Source organism: Haliotis cracherodii, unplaced genomic scaffold, assembly GCF_022045235.1.
Source record: "Haliotis cracherodii isolate W230 unplaced genomic scaffold, xgHalCrac1.p SCAF_1, whole genome shotgun sequence".
NCBI classification, from domain to species: domain Eukaryota; kingdom Metazoa; phylum Mollusca; class Gastropoda; order Lepetellida; family Haliotidae; genus Haliotis; species Haliotis cracherodii.
Genome location: NW_027266264.1, coordinates 6,182,393 through 6,203,632, shown reverse-complemented (window position 1 = coordinate 6,203,632; position 21,240 = coordinate 6,182,393). Strand labels below are relative to the sequence as shown.

The 21,240-nt window shown below is 40.1% G+C and overlaps 1 protein-coding gene across 1 annotated transcript in view; it reads right to left on the bottom strand.

Moving 5' to 3' along the window:
* LOC139453970 (acid-sensing ion channel 1C-like) overlaps positions 1 to 20,164 on the bottom strand; it is a 28,172-nt gene extending 8,008 nt beyond the window's left edge. Inside the window, exon 1 of the mRNA XM_071235433.1 lies at positions 19,836 to 20,164. Coding sequence (XP_071091534.1) covers positions 19,836 to 20,164 — 329 coding nt within the window. The remainder of the gene's footprint in view (positions 1 to 19,835) is intronic.
* Positions 20,165 to 21,240: the final 1,076 nt, after the last annotated feature.

Sequence of the window (21,240 nt, the reverse complement as noted above, 5' to 3'; positions counted from 1 at the left end):
AGCTCGTAGGTTTCACCGAAGTGGTAAACGTCCGAAACCTGCATCACTTCGGGCTTTCCTCCCACATTAAGCTGACACGCCACGGTATAACTGGAATACTGTTAAAAGTGGCGTTAAACCCAACTCACTCACTCACTCACTATTTCTTAAAACAAAAACCAATCTATTGTCTCAAGTTGAATGTCAGTGAATGAACTGAGCAGGAGACTGGGAACCTTAGAGCTTATTTAGACAGCTTATATCGAAATCGAAAGTCGTTATTTGACAAATAAAACCTGTATGAAATTTCATATCAGGTGTTAAACGTGGTTTTTTTAAATAATTCAACTGGAGTAATCTTGAAAACTTACCTGAATTCAAATGAAAAAATCTGTTGCGAAACTCGGTAAGTTGGAGTGTTGTGACGCTTGAAATGATCTGCTCGACGGCTTCCTTGAGATCACTAACATCCAACAGAGCGATATGGTTATATCCCGTGGTTTGAACAGATAGTATTTTCATTTGCCTGTCGCAAATGAATAACGTGTCATCGATGGCGAGTGATAATTGGGCGTTGTATGCCATGGAGAAACTTTTCTGTTGGAAACTGTCAATTTCGGACAGGAAGTAGATGAAAATATCCTTCACTTGACGAGATACATTAAAGTCTAAAATCTGATTACTCAGACCTTGAGGATCATTCCCAATTTGAAACCTGAAATTCGATGTAGTATCATCAAAGATTAGTGTGAACGCCATGATTCGCAAATTCCCTCTTTTGAAAGAAAATTCCCTAAACCTTATTTAAAATATACGCAAAACTTATTATTATGCATGTGTCGAGAAGAAATGCACTTTGTCGCCACCCATCTCAAATATATGAGATGTACAGATGTAAAGTTTTGCTGGTCTCAAGTTCTAGGGATGTTGATGCAATGTCAAGATCATTTCGTCGGTAGGGAGCAACAATGAGCTTCAAATTCGCAACATTTCGGAAAACACATCAGACGTTTATTTACACGAACACATAGGTTTGAAACAGTATACCCAATATAGCTATAAAAACCCAACAAAAAACAAAACATACGACATATACGATGCAGTGCAATGTCTCCCGATATTCTATACGACTCTCGAAAGCTACAGGCTTACCGAATTTCCTCTATTTGAAGCTCTGAACAGCTGAAGAAAAACTAAAAGCAAAAAAAAAACACCCAAATATTACTTACAATAGAACTCGGTTCTCCAATACAGACCGGCTTCTGATATTGAGGAAAATACGGTAGTTGGCAAATGTCAAACATGTGGTGTTTACATATGTACATCGAATAGGCGTGGGACACTCAGCACACTCATTGCAGAGAGCGTATAAAATTTGTGATTTTAGGAACAGGATGCTTTCCTAAGCATTGCAAGAGTTGTTTTTCACAAAGAAAGTATAATATAACGTTTTCACTTATTCATCCTGTGATATATAATCATGGCGTGTCTCTCTCTCTCTCTCTGCGTGTGTGTGTATGTGTGTGTGTGTGGTCGTTTTTCAAGACGTTCATCAAAACTTGAACTTTTATTTTATTGAAATAGAGAGGCCACAGACATTACAGCAAGAACGGTGTATGTGTGTGTGCGTGTGTTTTATTTTCCAAAGGATCGTACAAGACTGGGGTTTGTAACCAGCATATTCATTCTCAGTTCAGAAACATTACTTCGTGAACTTGCGTCCTTGGAGTCAAAACTGTTGTTGTTTATCATTTTTATTGTGTATATTTTTTAAAATTTCATTAAGTTTTTGTTTTGAAATAATTTTTAATTTTATCTTAATACATTTTGTTTGAAAACATGGCTGAAAGGGAGATCATTTCTAAGTACGATTTGCTTGGTGTACCTCAAAAAAGAATTGATAAATTCAAAAATGATATGAGTTTCCGTGTCGATAACGATTTGATTCGACGAGTAATGGGAAGAGGACGTGGGCACTATTTAGAAGGTGAACGTGTACTGGATAAATCAATGATCGCATCTGACTTTCGAACTAATGAAATTTGCAAATATCTCATAGACAGTAACGAAGGAACTAATCGAATTATTAATCAAAATTCAAACAAACCCGTGGCAATTGTTCCTCCATTTAATAATATATCTGTAGGAGAAAATTCAAGACTACCTAGACAATAATGTGATGTATTATATTTTTTTTTTGTCTTTCTTTCAAGACGGGGAAACACCAAGTAGATCATACTTGAAAGCTTACAAATTGTCATTTAAGTTATCTTTTTTTTTCTTCGACAAGCATTTTGGTTTTCACTCTTTTTATTTTTTTATTGAAAGTTTTAGACATATTTAAATAAACAACATCAGCAGCAACCGACAGTTATGAGAACATTATGGGAAAACATATGATGGATCCAGGGACTTAAAAGTGTCACATCATATTTGGAGAGCGGGATTTTCACCGTGAGATGAAGGTAAAACATTTTATTGTTCAATTATACAAACAAAAATATTTGCTGCTTACTATAGAAGATTATTAGACTATTGTGGGATAATCCGATGCCGTTGCTAAGCCATTTGAACAAAAAACAACAACCAACAACAACGTTTCTCGTGTCTATTTTCATTGTACGACACGACTTTTGAGATAATACTTTCCTTCTAACAAGTGGTTTTATATGAACTAAACATATATGTTGAGTGAACTTACATCAACGCAATTCTTATACATTTATGTCACTAAAATCTGATTCAATAATCTTCTTTTTTTTAAATTTTAGTTATTGAAAGCATCAAACATTAGAAAAGAATACCATTACAAATACAACTGTAATTAAATCTTCATTTTAAATAGCGGTAAGGGGAATAGTTTTATCAACAGATCATCGCTCACGCTGCGGGACAGTGGTGACTCAGCATAACACCGCTTCTTACAGGCATGAGAAATCAGTACAGAACGGACTAATGCAACTAATCGGAGGGTGCGCTTTACATATTGTTTTGCATAATCATATAGATAGGCTACTGCACCTGCGACAGTGAGTTGCATGATAATATATATATATATATATATATATATATATATATATATATATATATATATATATATATACACCAAAGCGACCGTATCGCTAGCTCTCCGTTTGGCTTCGATGAGAGCACGTGGAGCCGCACAACCGAGGTAAACAAAGGCCGTATTACCCTCACTATAAGACGCCTAGCATTAATTTCAGGGGTGTTTGCTGGAAACCTCGCCTCCGTGCGTTATAACAAAATCAAGTGGGAAACATGATATTCGGTGGGAGAATACAGCGTTTTGCACGAGAAATTAAATTCGGAGAGAGGATGTCTTCCCAAGTATGTGTCTATTATGCTTCATTCAGAGTATTTGTAATGACAGGAGAAACCAATGAACGACTATTTCACGAGTTGGAATTCAAGCATTTTACTTCAAACACTGCCCGAATGCATCTGACCCTTAACCATACTTACAGTTTGAGTGTATATATTCGTATTCCTTTGCAGTTATAAGAATAATTTTCATTAATTGTTATGTTTATGTCTAATATCTTTCAAAATAGATGTAGAAGTCAGAAGATCATTTCAGCAACGTGTGCATGATTTCCATAAGCACCTTTCCGTAGTTTGGTTATCGAAAAGCACCTGATTAACATCCGTACATACTATTTGGGATTTAATAAATACATCCATTTTGATTTGGAACGAAAATACTAATGCGAGTTCGTCTGCGAGTCGGAAAATTTAAATAATCCATGCTAAGTGACATACATTGTATTTTACCAAATCAAGAGTTTATTGATACCAATTATTGTATATTTTTTCTGTTATTTCACCATGTCACATCACAGTGTTCATCACCTTTAACGCACAACCTCTTGCAGCGAATATCACAGGGTTTTATTGACTGTTTTGTATCAGGTTTGGGTATATGTTAAAAAAGAAAAACAAAACAATGGCAATACACTCCCATCAAGAATATTTATTCGATGCATGAATACAAACGTGATTAAACAATGATATTTAACCCTAAACAGTTTTACAAAGATTCCAATTTTCTAAAGTCTCCTCCCGGCACGCCAAGCACAGATTTGCGTTTTATGTACAGTCTTTTCACACGCTTGTTTTCTGGGTTTCTATGGTGATTTCTCCTCACAAGATGCTTCTTCGGTACACCTAAACTGAGTAGCAATTTGCGAAACTCCTTGTAACCCGTTGGTCTTTTTGACCCGGAAGAAGGGTCTAGAGTGTGATAACGAATCAGCTTCGTGAGGTTTGAATCTTTTAACACGTTTCCGTTTGGCAACACAATTTCCAGATTACCCGTCACTGTTAAGTGACCCATGTCAATTTTATGTTTGAGAAATAGAAACAGAGACATTAGTTTTCCTATAGTTCTTTTAGAACTAATGTTTTTGAGAAGATGATCGGGAACGCGCAACAAAAAGTCATTGTTGTTTAAGGGTTGGTTTTCATCTCGACCATCCCTTGTCGATGTGTTGTCGTCCTTCGATTCATTCGCTGTCTGAGGAGGTGCCGGTGTCCGATGATTTTGATTCGCTATCCGATTGGCTGTCATCTTCTTCTTCTTCTGTTCTTCTTCCTGTTCGGACATCAGTCTCTGGTAGGTATCCCTTGTCAGAAGAATCATCGGCTTGCTCATCGTGAAGGGTTGAGAGGTAGGATCGATAGGATCTTATGCAAATGGGTAGAATCGAATGATGCGTGATTAACAACTCCCGTTTGACGCGTCGGCCGATCGTCTTGCTGGCCAAGATACGAATGTACTTCTTGTGTCGCGACAGTCGTATTTTATCCTCTTCCGGTAAGTGTATGTTTCCTCTCAGAATGTTAAATATCAGAGTAATCACTGCCATAAACTGGTCGCCCGACGCGTGTTTCAACAAAGCTTTTCTTTGTCCGGCATTAGCTTGGTTCAACATCAGAAGAAAAGTCACGTGTTTTTCTAGTAGCTCACTCATGTTGAGATGGTCGATCACAAATGTTCCAGCGTGCGTCGACCGATGTCGTTTTATAGCATTTTTGTTTGGTCTAACCTTTCTTGTTGACTTTGGGGCTCGTCCACCATGTGGATATAGCTACAGTGAGGAGAGAGTCGGAAATGTTCGGTCATCGGATCATCTTCTGGTATCCAACGATGAACGCGTAGCTTGCACTTGAAACAGTAGGCTTTATCAGATTGCCCAGTGTATATAAATCCGGCCTTAGCCATGGATGTTGGTGACTGCTTCATCTGCAGTGGCCACTTGTCAAAAGTCTTTAGTCTGTCACTAAACTTTTGTCCATACACCTCAGTACAGAGGTCTGCTTTGGCGCAGTCTGGAACTACGTCGTCAAATCTTCCACATACATCCATAATGACGACTACGACGAGAAAGGTCTGCTCGCTTCGAGGGTTGAAAGTGAAATGTTGGAACCCCGGTGCAAAATCACCTTTTTTTTGCTGTTGGTGTTTAGTAACATCACTGGGGCAAGTACACCGTACACACTTCATCGGGAAATATTCCAGTGCGCAAACGACCATACTGCGGATCAGCATAAGGCGAAACATCCAAAACGAGATACCCATATTTTTTTCCCCCAACGGCATCTTGAAAGGATTCCGCAAAATATTTTGCCTGTCCCGGAAATATTTGCGATGCCAAGATTTTGTATTCGTGCGCCGAACGCGGGTTGGATAGCAGAACGAAGTAATGGGTGTTCAGAGACATGGTTCTGTTGCATTCTCCTTTGGGATAGGCGGATTGTTGTATGTTGATGACCGAAATCCCCAGATGATGCGATAGCGTGGTGTAAAGATGTAAAAACAACTGATTTTTGCAAACTTGCTGCATGAAGTCATCTGTCACGAGAAGACATCGTTTGTCCGACTCTGACGAGTAAGATTTTAGCTCGTCTTCTGTAGGTAGTGAATCTTGAAATCGAATATTTGGAATGGTTCTTTCTATGTCATTGTAGACATCTTGCCAGACGGCGTAACAGTAAATAATCAGGTTGGGTGGCGGATCAAACGTGGTATCGGCTTGTTTTAAGAGTCGAGCGGTCCAAAACGTTTTTCCGCTCGAAGTTCCACCTAACACTGATATGGTAGCTGGTGTGTGAAAAGGTATCAGGCACTTCTTTTCTTCCATGTTATCTCTACCGCTGTCGACCTCGGAACTGATCTGAATGACTACCGGTCAAAGTTATTTATACACAACAAAGATATGATTGGAATTGAACTACTTTTTATTTTTTTATTTTTTTACAAGCACGGTAATATTTTTAAAAATCAATACAAGGAGTGCTCACATGAGTGCAGTATTTGAAGTAGTTACAAATGAAGCTAGTGACAAAGGCGTCATTCCATTGTAATTCATTGACATCAAACTGATGGACAATCTGGTTCAATCTTAAATGATCTTTAAATATACAAAGTAAAAAATACAAGCAGTAAAACCCACAGCCCTTGGAATCTGTAGATTGTAACTGTTGAATATTGCGAGTGTAAGAACCGACGTAGGACTTTAAATAACGATCGAATACAACGTCAACCGGTTCTGCCAAACTGTCAAACAGTTCTGCTCTGTTGTTTCCTCGGAGATACATAGCAATCCAGTGGCGACCTCTGTTTTGTCTAACATCCGTATTGACGATGAGACCGACTCCCTTTTTCAGCAAAGAAGGGGAGAGCACGGGTAAAGTATCTTTTGCATAAACGCCTAACACGTGTCTCTGTAAGCTCGAGTCGCACTGTATGGCGCACATCAACTGAGAAGCCTTCATCGCCTCGCTTACTTGACGAACACGTTGCGGGCTCGGTCGATTTCGATGAGGGAATTCCTCTGAGTCAAGACGACGCAACTGAGAGGATTGATCAGTGCCGATTTAAATTCCAGTTCCAACCTGACGGTGCCTGATTTCACCAGGTTGAGGTACTCCGAATCTTCGCACATCTTGTCCAGGTCGAAGACGAACAAGGCGCTCCCCAAGAGAAAGTCGCTTCTGGTGATGGCGTTTCCTTCGTCCTTCTTCCAGAGATCCATGCCGTCGAGCATGTTGACGTAAGACTCGACATCGTCCGCCTCCGTGGGTTGACTGGGCACACTGACGCCGTCGACGTACAGGGTCACTTTTTTAAGCATGGAGGACTTGAAATTAAAGGGGTTTCCGGCATACGACCCGTTCAAACTGGCGCTCTCCACCAGTCCCACGATGTATCTGTTGGCCACCGGGTTGGACACGTTGTCGATGGAGTGCGTCTGCTGGCTGGTGGGGATGCTGGTGACCTTGACCTCGGTTTTGGTGTACGGGTAGAGGGCGTTGGACTTTTCGAAGAGTTCGTTGTGAGCCAAGATCAGGGCGGGGTTTACTTTGACTTTGCACACCTGCAGGTAGGCGTCCAAGATCTGAACTTTGAATTCGTGGTCGATCACGCTGCTCATCAAGCAGAATTTAGGATCCGATCTGTACATCTTCAATGTCAGGTCTACCTCGTTCAGCAGGTAACGGTTAACGTCGAAGATATCTTCGTAGATGGGTCCCGACATGGTCAGTACTTTGCTGTCCGCTATGTAGGAGGCTCTCGACGACATTCCGCCGTTGATAGATCCGGTGACGTTGCTGCTCTCCAGGTCAGAGTTTTGTTCGGCTACGTCCTTGTAGAACAGCTGCGTGGTCAACTGGGTGCTCTTGGCCTCGTGTCCATACTCCAACAGGGTCTTCATCATACTTTTGTAAGCGTAATGGTTGTTGGTGGAAGACACCAGCTGATTCTGCAGGTAGACCGTCACTTGAGAAAAAAGCGACTGCAAAAACAGATTCACGGGGGCCACGTTTTCATCTTCTGCCAAAGCCGTACTGTCCGTTTGAGTGACTTTGACTTTGAGGTGTAGACGGGTGCGCTTCAAATCGACGTAGTCGCCTCCGGAATTGGACACGTGAAATTCCAAAGGCGTGGAATCGTTGATTTGGCTCATAGGGCGAACGTTGACGAAGTAATGTTTCTGAACGCTAGTCTGATAAGGGGGTAGAGTGAAGAGGTTCAAAGTTTCTGGCACCAGCTCTTCGAATTCTTTATCGTTCAACAGAGCCATGATTACTTTTAACTAAAGATAACATCTTCTTTCACCGGGGTACACTTGAGCACTTTCACCGTCTTGGAAGGTGTGGCGTTGATGTTGTCGGTTCGACGAATTTTCTTCGTAGTGACGCATTTGACTCCTGCCTTTCGTTTTAAAGCCTTCACCCTCTTGCCTTGAGCCTCTGCCCTGTCAACCTCGCTCTGGGATTCGGAAGTCATTTGAACGACCATCTTAGATGCATCTGACCGTTGCGCTGTTTGTGCTGCTGCTGCTGCTGCTGCTGCTGTCGGTCGATGGGGTTGGATCACCATCCTTTGTAATTTCCCGTTGACTAGTCTAGACGACCTCTTTTTGTCAAAGTAATGTTTAAACTTGGCGTAGTCGGGAAAGTACAGCGGACGGGAAGACGAATCCATGGTCACAATACTCCTACTACTCCACGAAAGGATAACGTCTCAAATGAAGTGTGGCGTAGGTCTCCTCCGTTAAGAATGAAGGCATGGAGGTATTTGCCGACTTTAAATACAACTCGATATTGTCGGTTTCTTTCAATTTGATACGAATGTTAAATTCAGTACCAAAAGTGTACGAGGGTCCCTGTCTCAGACCGATGCGTCTCAATAAGGCCAGTTGAGTTTCCCCCACCAATGAACTGTCGCCTAAGTTGCATAACACGTCCACGTAGGGGTCACCACCGGCGATATTTGTCCGATTAAGCTTTCCAAAATTGAGCTCGACCAAAGACACTGTCCAGAATCCGTCGAAGGTTAACCTTTGATTTAATTTGACGCGGAAGTGATAAGGAGAATTCTCCGGAAAGGCTGTCGTTTTGGAATCGGTGCTTTTCAGAAAGATGTACTTTTCCATTTTGTATTTTTTTATATTTTTATTTTAGAGGTCTTTCAGTTCGCTCTCTTCTACGTAGGAATCAAAAGACGAAGGCCAGCCGAGCCAACGTACGAGAGCGTAGGTTTTCCCTTTCACTTTTTTTCTCTTCAGAATTTTCTCCACCTGCCACAAGACATCTGCAGCTTTGTCGACCTTCTGCAGTTCGCTCGCGTAAAAGCTGCCTTCCAGGGGTTCGTCGTGAAAATCTTTCAGCTTGTACTGAGGGAAGGTTTGTTTCTTGTAACGTTGGGCCAATTTAAACAGTTCTTCCGTCCACTTGAGATCGAGTTCCTTGCTGAAAGGTTTCCTGAGGTATGAGATGCGAACCAGGTCGCCCAATTTAAATAAGTATTTCTTGATGACGGGTTTGACTTTTCTCAGAGGTTCCAGATAGACGTGATTCCACACTTTCACTTCGTTGGTTTTATCGACATCTGCCGGAGAGAGACGTGGTAGAGACGAATGTAGGGTATGATTATAATTGGATACTAAATCCGCCAGAACGTCCAGATAATGTTTGGTGTTATTGTGGGTCATGTATCTGGTGATCAGCGATTTCAGTGTTCTGTTGAAACGTTCCACGTAATTACTTTTGATGTTTTCGTTGCGAGCTATGGTGAGTTTTATCTTTTGTTTTTGTAAAAACGTCTTGAACGCGCCCTTAAATTCGCTTCCACCATCTACTCTCACTTTCTCGGGACGTCGCTGCTCGAGGATTTGTTTGAAAGCTTTCAAGACGGTTTCTGGTTTCTTATCGTTTAACGGAAGGGCGAATGCAAAGCGGCTCAATATGTCGATGGCCACCAGCAAGTATCTCACACCATCGTTCCACTTCGTAAACCTAGACAGGTCGGCCAAATCCACGTCAAACATTTCGTGGATAGAATTCACTCTGACTTTCATTCGTTTGAAACGGTATCTGACGGGTTTGTGTAAACTGTAAGCATCTTGATTGTTGACAAACCATCTGACACCCCTCGCTGGAACTTTCAATTGACCTTTCAACACCTTTTTGAGTTTACCCGGACCCCAAAACGCCCCCGGATTTCTGGGAGTGAAATAATAATCTTCCAGTACTTTGTCAGAAGTTATCTCTCTCGAGCTCATCGTGTAATGATAGACTATAAAGGATGATGTTTCGTTTTATATCATTGTCATCTATGCGTGTCTGAAGATGAAATACAAAACAAAACAAATTTTCGACATTGATTTTTATTTTCAATATCATACTTAAAATAAACAAACAAACATAACGCTCGAGAAAACATCTCACCATTCGGCTGTCAAAAGGTTATTTTTCTAAAAATGTACATTCACATTCTTTTGTCTAACTTTAACATTTTCTCGACCCGTTCTTTCAATCCCTCCTTCCATTGAGACGTTTTAAATTGAGAGTCACGATAGTCTTTGCATCGATACGGGACCAAGTTAAAGTCCCTCACATCTCGAAAACTCGGGTCTTCTAGCAGCAGTTTTCTCCAGCTTTCGTGCACCTCTACATCGTCTACGTCGGATAATGTCATGTTAAAGTATTTCTCCACCAGTTGTTGTTCAGACATGTTGCAGGTGTGGTCCCGTTCACCTTCCGCATCGAACATGCACCCGAAACACAGTTCACGAGACAGTCGTTTGATTATCTTGGTGACTTGAATACAGTAGCATAAAGTCAACAGGTTTTCCACGAGTTTCATCTTCTCCGCCATAGCGACCTCGTCCGCGGACAGTGCCCAGCGAGATTTCTTGATGATGACTCGCTTCGTGACGTTGAATTCGTCTTCAAACTTGCGCTTGGCATCCTTCACGCATTCGTCTCGACTTGGAAACCATTCGTGAGATTGACGAATGACTGCCTCGTTTAGGGTGTGCAGCATTTTCACGACCTGCTTCCAGCAATAGAAAGTAGATTTGTCTTTTCTTCCCACTCTGTTTAAAGATAGAATGACTGAATTTAGAATTTCTGCGACAGCTCTTTGATATTTATATATTTTATTCTTTAAAAACCAAAAAGTGACAAATACCAGCATTAACAAATTAAAAGGCAATATCTATGTCGAGTGAATACTAAAACTATGATTAACAACTTAAAAGAAATTAGCTATGTTAATTGTAAATCAAAATGGAGTGAACACTAACCTTGTTTCCATGATACAGTAACCGTGTTTTTTCTGACACAACTCGAGTCTCTGAAGGTACAGGATGAAATGCGTGTGATTTAAGCGCAATGACGAGCATGACACTATTCTATTATTTCAAATTCATTGGTTGGTTGGTTAGTTTGTTGATCACGTGTTCATGAAAACCTTTGATGATTGGATCTACATGAAAAAAACATTTCATTGGTTGTTGAGTGGGTGTTTAAGTAGTATATTTATGGGTTGAATACTATTCAAACTCTCTCTGATAACCTTTCTGTTATCTCTTGTTCATAATACATTCGACAAAGAAAGACAAACACGCATGAAAAGAACACATTATTCTTTTATTCTAACTTTTATTCACACTGAGTAACAGACATATTATTTATTTACAATATATCAAATCAATTCACTGACTATGCATTGTTTCATCAATTTATGATACGTAAATGAATACTTTCATGATCTCATCATATGATCGCAATCAATTTGGCCTCCAATCGTTCCTTCCTACTGGAAGTTAAAAAATGTCTGTTCAAGTCATCAACATTCTCATAAGGCAGGTTTTGAATGTCCAGGAAGTCAACTCCAGTAGAATTCTTTTGTGTCCTCGCCTCTTCAAGGATGTTGCCATGGGACACAGCTTCTAAAGCATCGTCAAAGTACATCATCGCACGTTCATCCGGCTCCATCATCAAACACTGATGATTGCGTTGCGATGGGTGATTTATCTCACACCCATAACAATTACTATTGCACAATTCATTCACTTTGACACATAGGCGGTCCAAGTAAAGCTTTTCAAGGACCATTTCAAATTGTTCTCTGTTTGATCGAAGATTATGATTTGGTTCGGGAATACTCACTTCCCGGACGCTAATAGTGAAAGGTCCTGTTAATATATCCGCTGATGTGCTATTCCGTTGACGATGAGTTCTCAGGGTTCTCTCCAAAGATCGACATCCAGCAAGATAAGCAGCAAGGAGAGATCGTCTCGATTGTGCCCCATCTCGGATAAGTTCTCCTCTTCCCCCTCTCACCCTGTAGTGGTAGGAAGTTGCTCGTCCACTCATCCTATTTATAGAAAAAAACATTTTTTAAATTTTTTTTTAAACTTTATATCCTGGACATTTGTTTTTTCTGTATGAGTTTTGATTTTTTTTATCAAACATATTTTGTTACTCTCAAACATATTTCTAGTGTTTTATTTTATTTGTTTGTTTTTTGTTTGATAAAATCTATTTTCAGTTTTATGTCAAACCAATTTTTTTATGTGTTGATGTCAAACCTATTTTGTTTCTGCCATTTTTTTTCTAGCTTTCATTACTAACTGTTTTTAAATTTTTTATTTCACAACATATTTTTCCGAAAGTATTTTTAAAAACAACAAAAATGAAATGTGTTTACTACCTTTCATGTGTCGAGGAACACTCCAGAGGTTTCATCATTTCGTGGATGTGGTCATTGTTTGCTAGACGATCTCATTTTTCTCATATTTTCTTGGAATGGTGAATGTTAGTTACAAAGTTCTAAGTAGGGTTGAATCCATAGGGTCGAGATTCGATGCCATCTGCCAGCAAGTATCGCTTATCATCTTGAGGAGTTAAACCCAATTTGGTCACTTTGACTGTCAAGAGTGTGTTATGAATGGATCGAATTTGATGAAATGTTGCCATGTTTTGTTGGTGTTTAAAAAGACAATCTTTAAACATCCGGTGACGCAGATGGTTTCGGACAAAAGCTTTCTGCACACCTTTAGCAGTGCGTTTCTCTACCCTTTCACCGGGAGTTTTGTCAAAAATAAAACTATAGTTTTTGGGACGAAGTCCGACAAACTCTCTGATGGTTTTGCCACCCACTTCATCTTTCATCAAACCGATGACTTTGTGTCTTTCCATGGAATGAAGTGGGTGGTCTACAGGATAGTTTGAGGTGTCAAAGAGGTGGGTGTTAGCTGACATAAAGTCTTGAGGATCGCGGACAGGAGTACCCACGGGGGACCAGATTTGATAAAACAAGCTATCCGTGTCTGTCATGAGGACCCTGACATTGTCACTATCGTATTCCTTCAACATGACATTGTAGTGAAAGTCATAAAGAAGTCTTTTTGCGTGTTCCAAAATGGTGAAGCCAACGGCGACGGGTTGGTTCAAAGTCACAGACACCTTTTCCATGCTCACCACGACCAAATTTTCCGAAAAGATGTTTACACTTTTGAAATTGGGTTTTGATGAAAACCGTCGCAGTCTTTCCTCGGTCGTAATTAATTCAATTTGTTTGTAATTTCTTACATTTTGCAACTGTTTCCCATACACGGCATTTGAGAGCAGTTTAAACAAATCTTTCGAAAAGTCATCCTTGGCTTCTTTTCGTTTCTGAGTGTTAAAGTCAATGTAGGGCTTCATCCATTTGGACTGAGTAAATTTCAAAACTTTGTGTACTTTTTTCAGTTTCAAACCCAATTGTAAATATTGCTGCAAAGTAGCAAAGTAAATTATATAATTTTCTTTGTCTTTCAATGTGCCAAAAAGTTTGGTTCCCGTGGCTTTCACCCCTTTGATACCAAGCTCTGCGAGCAATTCTCTATGATAGGGGGACATATCTTCAAAGGGAATGCTTTCTTTGGTGGGAGCGAGGGGCAGAGACTGATGGACAGAATGAAGGTGACGTTGATATTCCAAATCACACTCTACAATGTAACCCACGCTACCTTCGGGGTCGAGTTGCAACCAATCAATAGACTCTATTTCCGTTTCGTCTACCCAGTCAAAATGACCTTGAGGTAAAGGACAACTCATGGCTGCACCATACAAATTGTTAATGTCAAAGTACATCAGGTGAGATTCGGGTTTGGACGGGTCGAAATCGGACATGTGTTTGTTATTGGCTTGAGCGTGGCGATGATTGATACTCGCCACGCCTCCTCTCACTGCGTTTGAGACAAAGTTATACATATCTGGATCAGTCATAAGATCTAAGCTCACCCCCGTCATCAAATGACAAGCATCCATGGCCATCCCCGGGAGAGTAAAGTACTGACACGGGTCCAATCTGTAGTAGCTCAGACACATGTCACGGAATGCTTCGAACACATCGGTCAAAATCAAAGTGTCTACGGCAACGTACAATTCCATGAACTGTCTCACCGATGTAATTTTGAAAGTCTCCCAAATGTGACGGGCGAAGGCATAGTCTCGTTCAGAAATGGTGTCTTCCGATAAGGAAGAATAAAAGTCGTCACGACTCGGAAATTCTGTTCGATCTAATTTTTCAAAACTATCCACATACTCATAAAAGTAGGGTAACTTTCGAGTCAGCAATGCCACATGTTCGGGAAAGTTCTTTGCCAAATAGACAAATTCTTCTTCTCCTTTGCTTCTCAAATTGTTGGCCAAATTTTGTAAGCTGGTGTTTAAAAATTTGAAACTGTCCAAGAAACGAAGTTGGTCTATTTGAAACATGATGAAGTGTTCCGAATTTTGACCTATGCACGTCAACTTTCGATCGGCAAACAGTTCTGCTGCTTGAAGAATCAAATGATTGTCATACCTCGAAGCATTGTGACAAATGACATTGACAAATTTGGCTTCGTTGTAGTTGACGTTGCAGTAATTGTGACAAAGACCCCTGACTCGACCCGTCAAATGATCGTGATCGATGTGTCGCTCATTCTTCTGTACTTTCTCCCCGCAAAGATAGCAATGGGTTTTCGAAACAAAGCTAACTTTTCCTCATCTGTTAATGTCATGGGCACGGGATGATTTAAGATGTCCATGATTTGATCGTAATCCTCCAAAAGATGCGTCATGAAATTCTCTGAAGCCCGTTCCCCGCTATAGGTTCTCAATGGAAACGAGTACATGTCGGGTTCCCGACATACAATTTGATAACTGTAACCGCAGGGAATGTGCTCATGGACGTGGTGGTGACTTCCTCTCCTCCCCGGTGTCTCATTATGTTCTAAAGGTGACAACACGGATTCAAAATCGCAGTAGATCACAAAGGGGACTTTGACTGTTTTGGCATAGTGGCCCAACCCAAATGTTCGAAAAGCTTTGTTTGGTTCAGGCATTTTAATTTGCTGTGCTTTGTGATAACAGTAGGGGGTATGCCTTTGTAGTCTGTCTTCAGTGGTGAAAGACCACAAACATTTTCGACAAATGAATTTGCTGTGACAGTCTCCGGTTTTTCTGATCAAAGCTGGCAAACTTGAGATCAGAACATAATGAGACAGCGGGGGTTCGTCTTCCTCCTCTACTTCTTGAGTTAACAGGAGGAGATCGATGTGACGCTCTTTGGGTACTTCGGAAGTTATTGAACTGATTCGTAATGGAAAGATGACATGCTGTTGGTTCTCATCTTCGTCAAAACCATAGACATTGATACTTACATTGTTTGTTCTTTCAAATTTTGAAATATGACTGAGACTCATAGGAAATTCACACCCTTTCAAATCTAACTCGTGTAGTTTGTCCTTGTAGTGACTCACTTGTTCTCTGACCAGTTGAGACTGAACGGGGAACAGATGAGCCAAAACGCAATAGGCAAAACAGAGGTTGTCGTCCACATTTTTAATGTCTAACAGGCAGTGTTTTTTCTCTAACGAAGGGGGGAGGGGAAGATATGAACTTCCGCGAAAGGGTTGAAATTTGACCACGGATAATTTCACGCTCAACACAGTTTCAAAGTTTAAGTTTGAACTATCTCCTTCGTAATTGTCCATTAGTTTCATGATTGTATTTATGACTTCAGTGTACAACGCATCCAAATCATCAGCTTGGGTGGCTGGAGACATTTTGGTTCTAAAGTAAGGCTCACCAAATGTAGTCAGACCATCAGAGTTTGTTTTGCTGAATCTAAATTGGGTACAAAGTCCCCATTTAATACTATGTTTTGTTTCAATTTCTGTTTTCAAGTGATGAATCATGTCAGGTTGAATTTTCACAAAATAATAGTAGGGATCATTTCCCTCTTGGCCCTGAGGAATAAAATCAAATTCCCTGACATTTTCATTTATTGCTTGTCTGGAACATGACTGTTGATTATCTACATTAGTTTTCCTACGTTTAGCTGCCGCCCCTCCACCACTTTGTTGATTTGAATGGGTTTGTCTCCTGTGTTTAGTGAGATCTTTCACAGATGGGAAAGTGGTCGAACATGTATGACAAGTAAAAGTAAAGGTAGAAGTAGAAGTAGATGGTTGTGGATCTTTGTGTTGACTTTTTATGTGTCTTTGTAAGCTATCACTACGGTTGAATGATTTGGAACATATTTGACAATCAAAATGTTTGGAAGCTGGGCCACAATTTCTCTGATGTCTAACAATGTTCTGTTTGTTGCTGTAGGATTTTTGACAAAACTCACATGTATACACAGGTGTTGTAAATGGGGTAGACATTATTTTGTTTTTACATAAAGTCTAGCAAACAATGTTCTTGGAATACTTTTTATCTTTCTGAAATAAATAATTAAAAATAAATAAAAATAGATTGGTATGTCTGTGTAGACTAATGAAGCCAACATGATGATTTCACAATTATAATACATACTCAGATAATGGGTTTTTTAAAAATTGAAACTATGATATGAAATACCTGTAATAACATAAAACGTATAATTAAAATACATTTTTTAAAAAGATATGGTCTATTAATAAAAAAAATTAAACTCTTACCTTCACACAGAAAATATATCTCTCCCAAATTGAGACCAAAAAGTTCTGTGGTATAGAGAATAAGCACAATGTTCATTCATGAACCAAGAGAGACCAAGTGCAGTATTTTAGGTCACAACACTGTTATTTATAGGGTAAAAAAACCCAGGTGTATTCAAATTACAGTAGGGCTGGAGTAACGGTAACTAGAGACGGTCTCAGAAACGCACTTGTTTTTCAAGTATTTCCTTTCACAACAGTCGTGTTTACACAAGTGTTTCCTTTCAACTGTGCTGGGGAGGGAATCAGTCGTCCATCTCAACAGCAGGGGAAAAAATATTGAACTTGTTCTGTGTGTCTAAAACGTTCTGCTTTAATGAAATTAAAATCACTGGCTTGTTTATCGATATGACACATGCGGGTTAAGGGTGGCTCTTTTTTAGATTTGTTTTTTGGGTTAGGTAGTATGTGAACTGAGCAATGCGGTCCACATGTTGGAATTGGTTTGGTTTAGACTCAAATTCACGATGCAAGTTATCACTACGATATAAATGATAACGATTTGAGAAAAAAAGACAGCTTCTGTTTTGGGTATTCTTTTCCCAAAGAGCTTCCATGAGTCGGTTGAGGTGGAACGAGTCATGGATGTGTGTACTGCTGACTCATCCATGGTAAATGAAAAAAATATCACCAACTCCTGCATTTATTCATATATTTTTTTTTTCATATACATGTGACCTTTCTCAAACACTAACTGGAGACGGCCTTGTTGATATGAGTAGTTCCCTTTTCAAAACAGCCTCGTGTTTACAAGAGTGTTTTTCCTTTCAACTGTCCGGGAACGCCTAGTTGATACAACTGATAAAAAATAATCTGTAGCTTCATTCGAATAACAGTAAATGGTGACGTTTCTAACACGCCCTCGTTGATTTAAATATTTCCTTTCAAAACAGCCTCGTGTTTACACGAGTGTTTTTCCTTCCAACTGTCCGGGAATGCCTTGTTGATACAACTGATAAAATCTAATCTGTACCTTCACTCACTCGACTAACAGTAACTGGAGACGTTTCAAATACGCGCTTTTTGATTTAAGTATTTCCTTTCAAAACAATCTCGTGTTTACACAAGTGTTTTTCCATTCAACTGTCCGGAAATGCCTTGTTGATACAACTGATAAAAAATAATCTGAGTAACTGGAGACGTTTCAAATACGCGCTCGTTGATTTAAGTGTTTCCTTTCAAAACAATCTCGTGTTTACACAAGTGTTTTTCCTTTCAACTCTCCGGAAATGGATTGTTGATACAACTGTTAAACGAGGTTATTGGTCAAGGTTATACGAGGTCATTGATCGCATGACAACAACATCAACACCCCCCACCCCCCCAAGGTCAAGGTTATGTGACGTCATCAGTCACGTGAGGTTACTAGGTGCACTTGTGACGTCATCAAATGTGGATGTGTGGATGGATACTTATCACTTATCTTTTCAGATACGCTGTTGTTAATATGAGCAGTTCCCTTTTCAAAACAGTCTCGTGTTTACACGAGTGTTGTTTTTTTTTCTTTTCAACTGTCCGTATACGTCTTGTTGATACAGCTGTTAAAATATAATCTGTAGGTTCACTCGAATAACAGTAACTAGAGACGTTACAAATACGCCCTCGTTGATTTAAGTATTTCCTTTCAAAACAATCTCGTGTTTACACAAGTGTTTTTCCTTTCAACTGTCCGGGAAACGCCTAGTATTTCCTTTCAAGACAGTATCGTGGTTACGCAAGTGCTTTTCCTTTCAGCAGTTTTGGAAGGCCCTTCCGTGGGAACTGCACCATCACAATGTTGACGTAGATGTTATCTTTCACTCATGTGAAATCCGTAGGTTCACTGTCGTCCATCTCAACAGTCGGGGGAAAAAAAAATATGTAACTTGTTCTGTGTGTCTAAAACGTCTTGCTTTAATGAAATGAAAACCACTGGCTTGGTTATCGATATGACACGTACGGGTTAAGCGTCGCTCCTTTTAGATTTGATTTTTGGGTTAGGTAGTATGTAACCCAGACACGAACTGAGCAATGCGGTCCACATGTTGGAATTGGTTTGGTTTAGACTCAAATTCACGATGCAAGTTATCACTACGATATAAATGATAACGATTTGAGAAAAAAAAGACAGCTTCTGTTTTGGGTATTCTTTTCCCAAAGAGCTTCCATGAGTCGGTTGAGGTGGAACGAGTCATGGATGTGTGTACTGCTGACTCATCCATGGTAAATGAAAAAAACTATCACCAACTCCTGCATTTATTCATATATTTTTTTTCATATACATGTGACCTTTCTCAAACACTAACTGGAGACGGCCTTGTTGATATGAGTAGTTCCCTTTTCAAAACAGCCTCGTGTTTACAAGAGTGTTTTTCCTTTCAACTGTCCGGGAACGCCTTGTTGATACAACTGATAAAAAATAATCTGTAGCTTCATTCGAATAACAGTAAATGGTGACGTTTCTAACACGCCCTCGTTGATTTAAATATTTCCTTTCAAACAACCTCGTGTTTACGCAAGTGTTTTTCCTTTCAACTGTCCGGGAATGCCTTGTTGATACAAATGATAAAAAATAATCTGTAGCTCCACTCCCTCGACTAACAGTAACTGGATACGTTTCAAATACGCGCTCGTTGATTTAAGTGTTTCCTTTCAAAACAATCTCGTGTTTACACAAGTGTTTTTCCATTCAACTGTCCGGAAATGCCTTGTTGATACAACTGATAAAAAATAATCTGAGTAACTGGAGACGTTTCAAATACGCGCTCGTTGATTTAAGTGTTTCCTTTCAAAACAATCTCGTGTTTACACAAGTGTTTTTCCTTTCAACTCTCCGGAAATGGTTTGTTGATACAACTGTTAAACGAGGTTATTGGTCAAGGTTATACGAGGTCATTGATCGCATGACAACAACATCAACACCCCCCACCCCCCCAAGGTCAAGGTTATGTGACGTCATCAGTCACGTGAGGTTACTAGGTGCACTTGTGACGTCATCAAATGTGGATGTGTGGATGGATACTTATCACTTATCTACTACTTATAAATGCTTCTTTAAGCGCCCCCGTTAGATTGAGGTCATCCAGACTTGATTTCTTAAACATGTTGGTGTTGCACACAGTCACCGTAGGGAACTGCAGTGTCTGCGCCAACTTGACGTCGATATCGACGTTGACAGGCACGGTCAGATAAAGCTGGACCTGTTTGGCGATGTTGAAGGCGCTGAAGCTGAGCCCGCCACACACAACCAGGAACCAGAAGGAACGCCGCAATCTACCGGATGTGACGTCAGCGATCTGTTTGACTCCCTGCATGGTCAGCTGGTCTGCTAATCTTGGCGGAGGATGAACACGATTCTCGTCCTTGTTTACAATCATTTTCGGCTTTGGAGAGTATCACAGATTGCCAACGATGGCCAATCTATAAAATCAGAAGTCTTCAATGTCACATATCAATGGCTCTCACCTGGCAAACAGAATAACCTGTACCGAACAGGTGTTGGTGTGTCGCTGATCACAAATTACACATCAACGTCTACAGTGTCGAATCTGGTATATTAGAAGAACTATTTCTGTAAGAAGAACTCCATATCAATGTCGACTGTTTCAGCCATGACGTCCGTCCAGCTCACAGTGAGATGCCTGTCCTTGTGCGCCACATACAGTGTAATGCCATACACCCACGGAAGTTAATTGATTAAATGTGAACATATCCAAAAGGCATTAGTTTTATTATGGAAAAACCGTTATCGCTTTTATTTACAGACAGAAGTATAAACAACAGCTTCAGTTACATTTCCCATTACCGCTGTGAATCAAATTGATCTGTTTGTACGAGATGATGGGTGCAAAGATGAATTATAATTGAGGATCACACAAATGCATTACAGTAAATAGCGTATTCAGTACTCAATTAATGTTTGGGTGACTTGTTTAATTGAATGAATAACAGCACAGTCGTGCATTATCCATGATCATTTGTCACGTGCCACCAGCTTTTTTATGTAGGCAGGACTTGTGTCTTTAGAATAAATGCGACAAAACCCTTTCTAACTTCATTAGAAATCTCTGCCAAAAGCAGTATCGATTGTATGAATAACTATCAAATAATGATTATACCAGGTATTCGCGAAAAGCTGAGACATCTGTTCATCTAAAAACAAGATTACATGTCAGAAGAGAGAGAGGGAGAGAAAGGGGTATATATATACTATATAATATATTTATGACGCCATGTTCGGGACGTCAAGAATAGTATTAATATGCAGGAAACGTACTCTCGCACACGCACACGCACACGCACACGCACACGCACACGCAGACACAATATATATATTGTGTGTGGTATATTCTTGACGTCCCGAACATGGCGACATAAATATATTATATTGTACGTTGGACTAATATTCATCAGAATACGAAAGTCGATTGCAAACCGGGGGGATTCAGTTGTC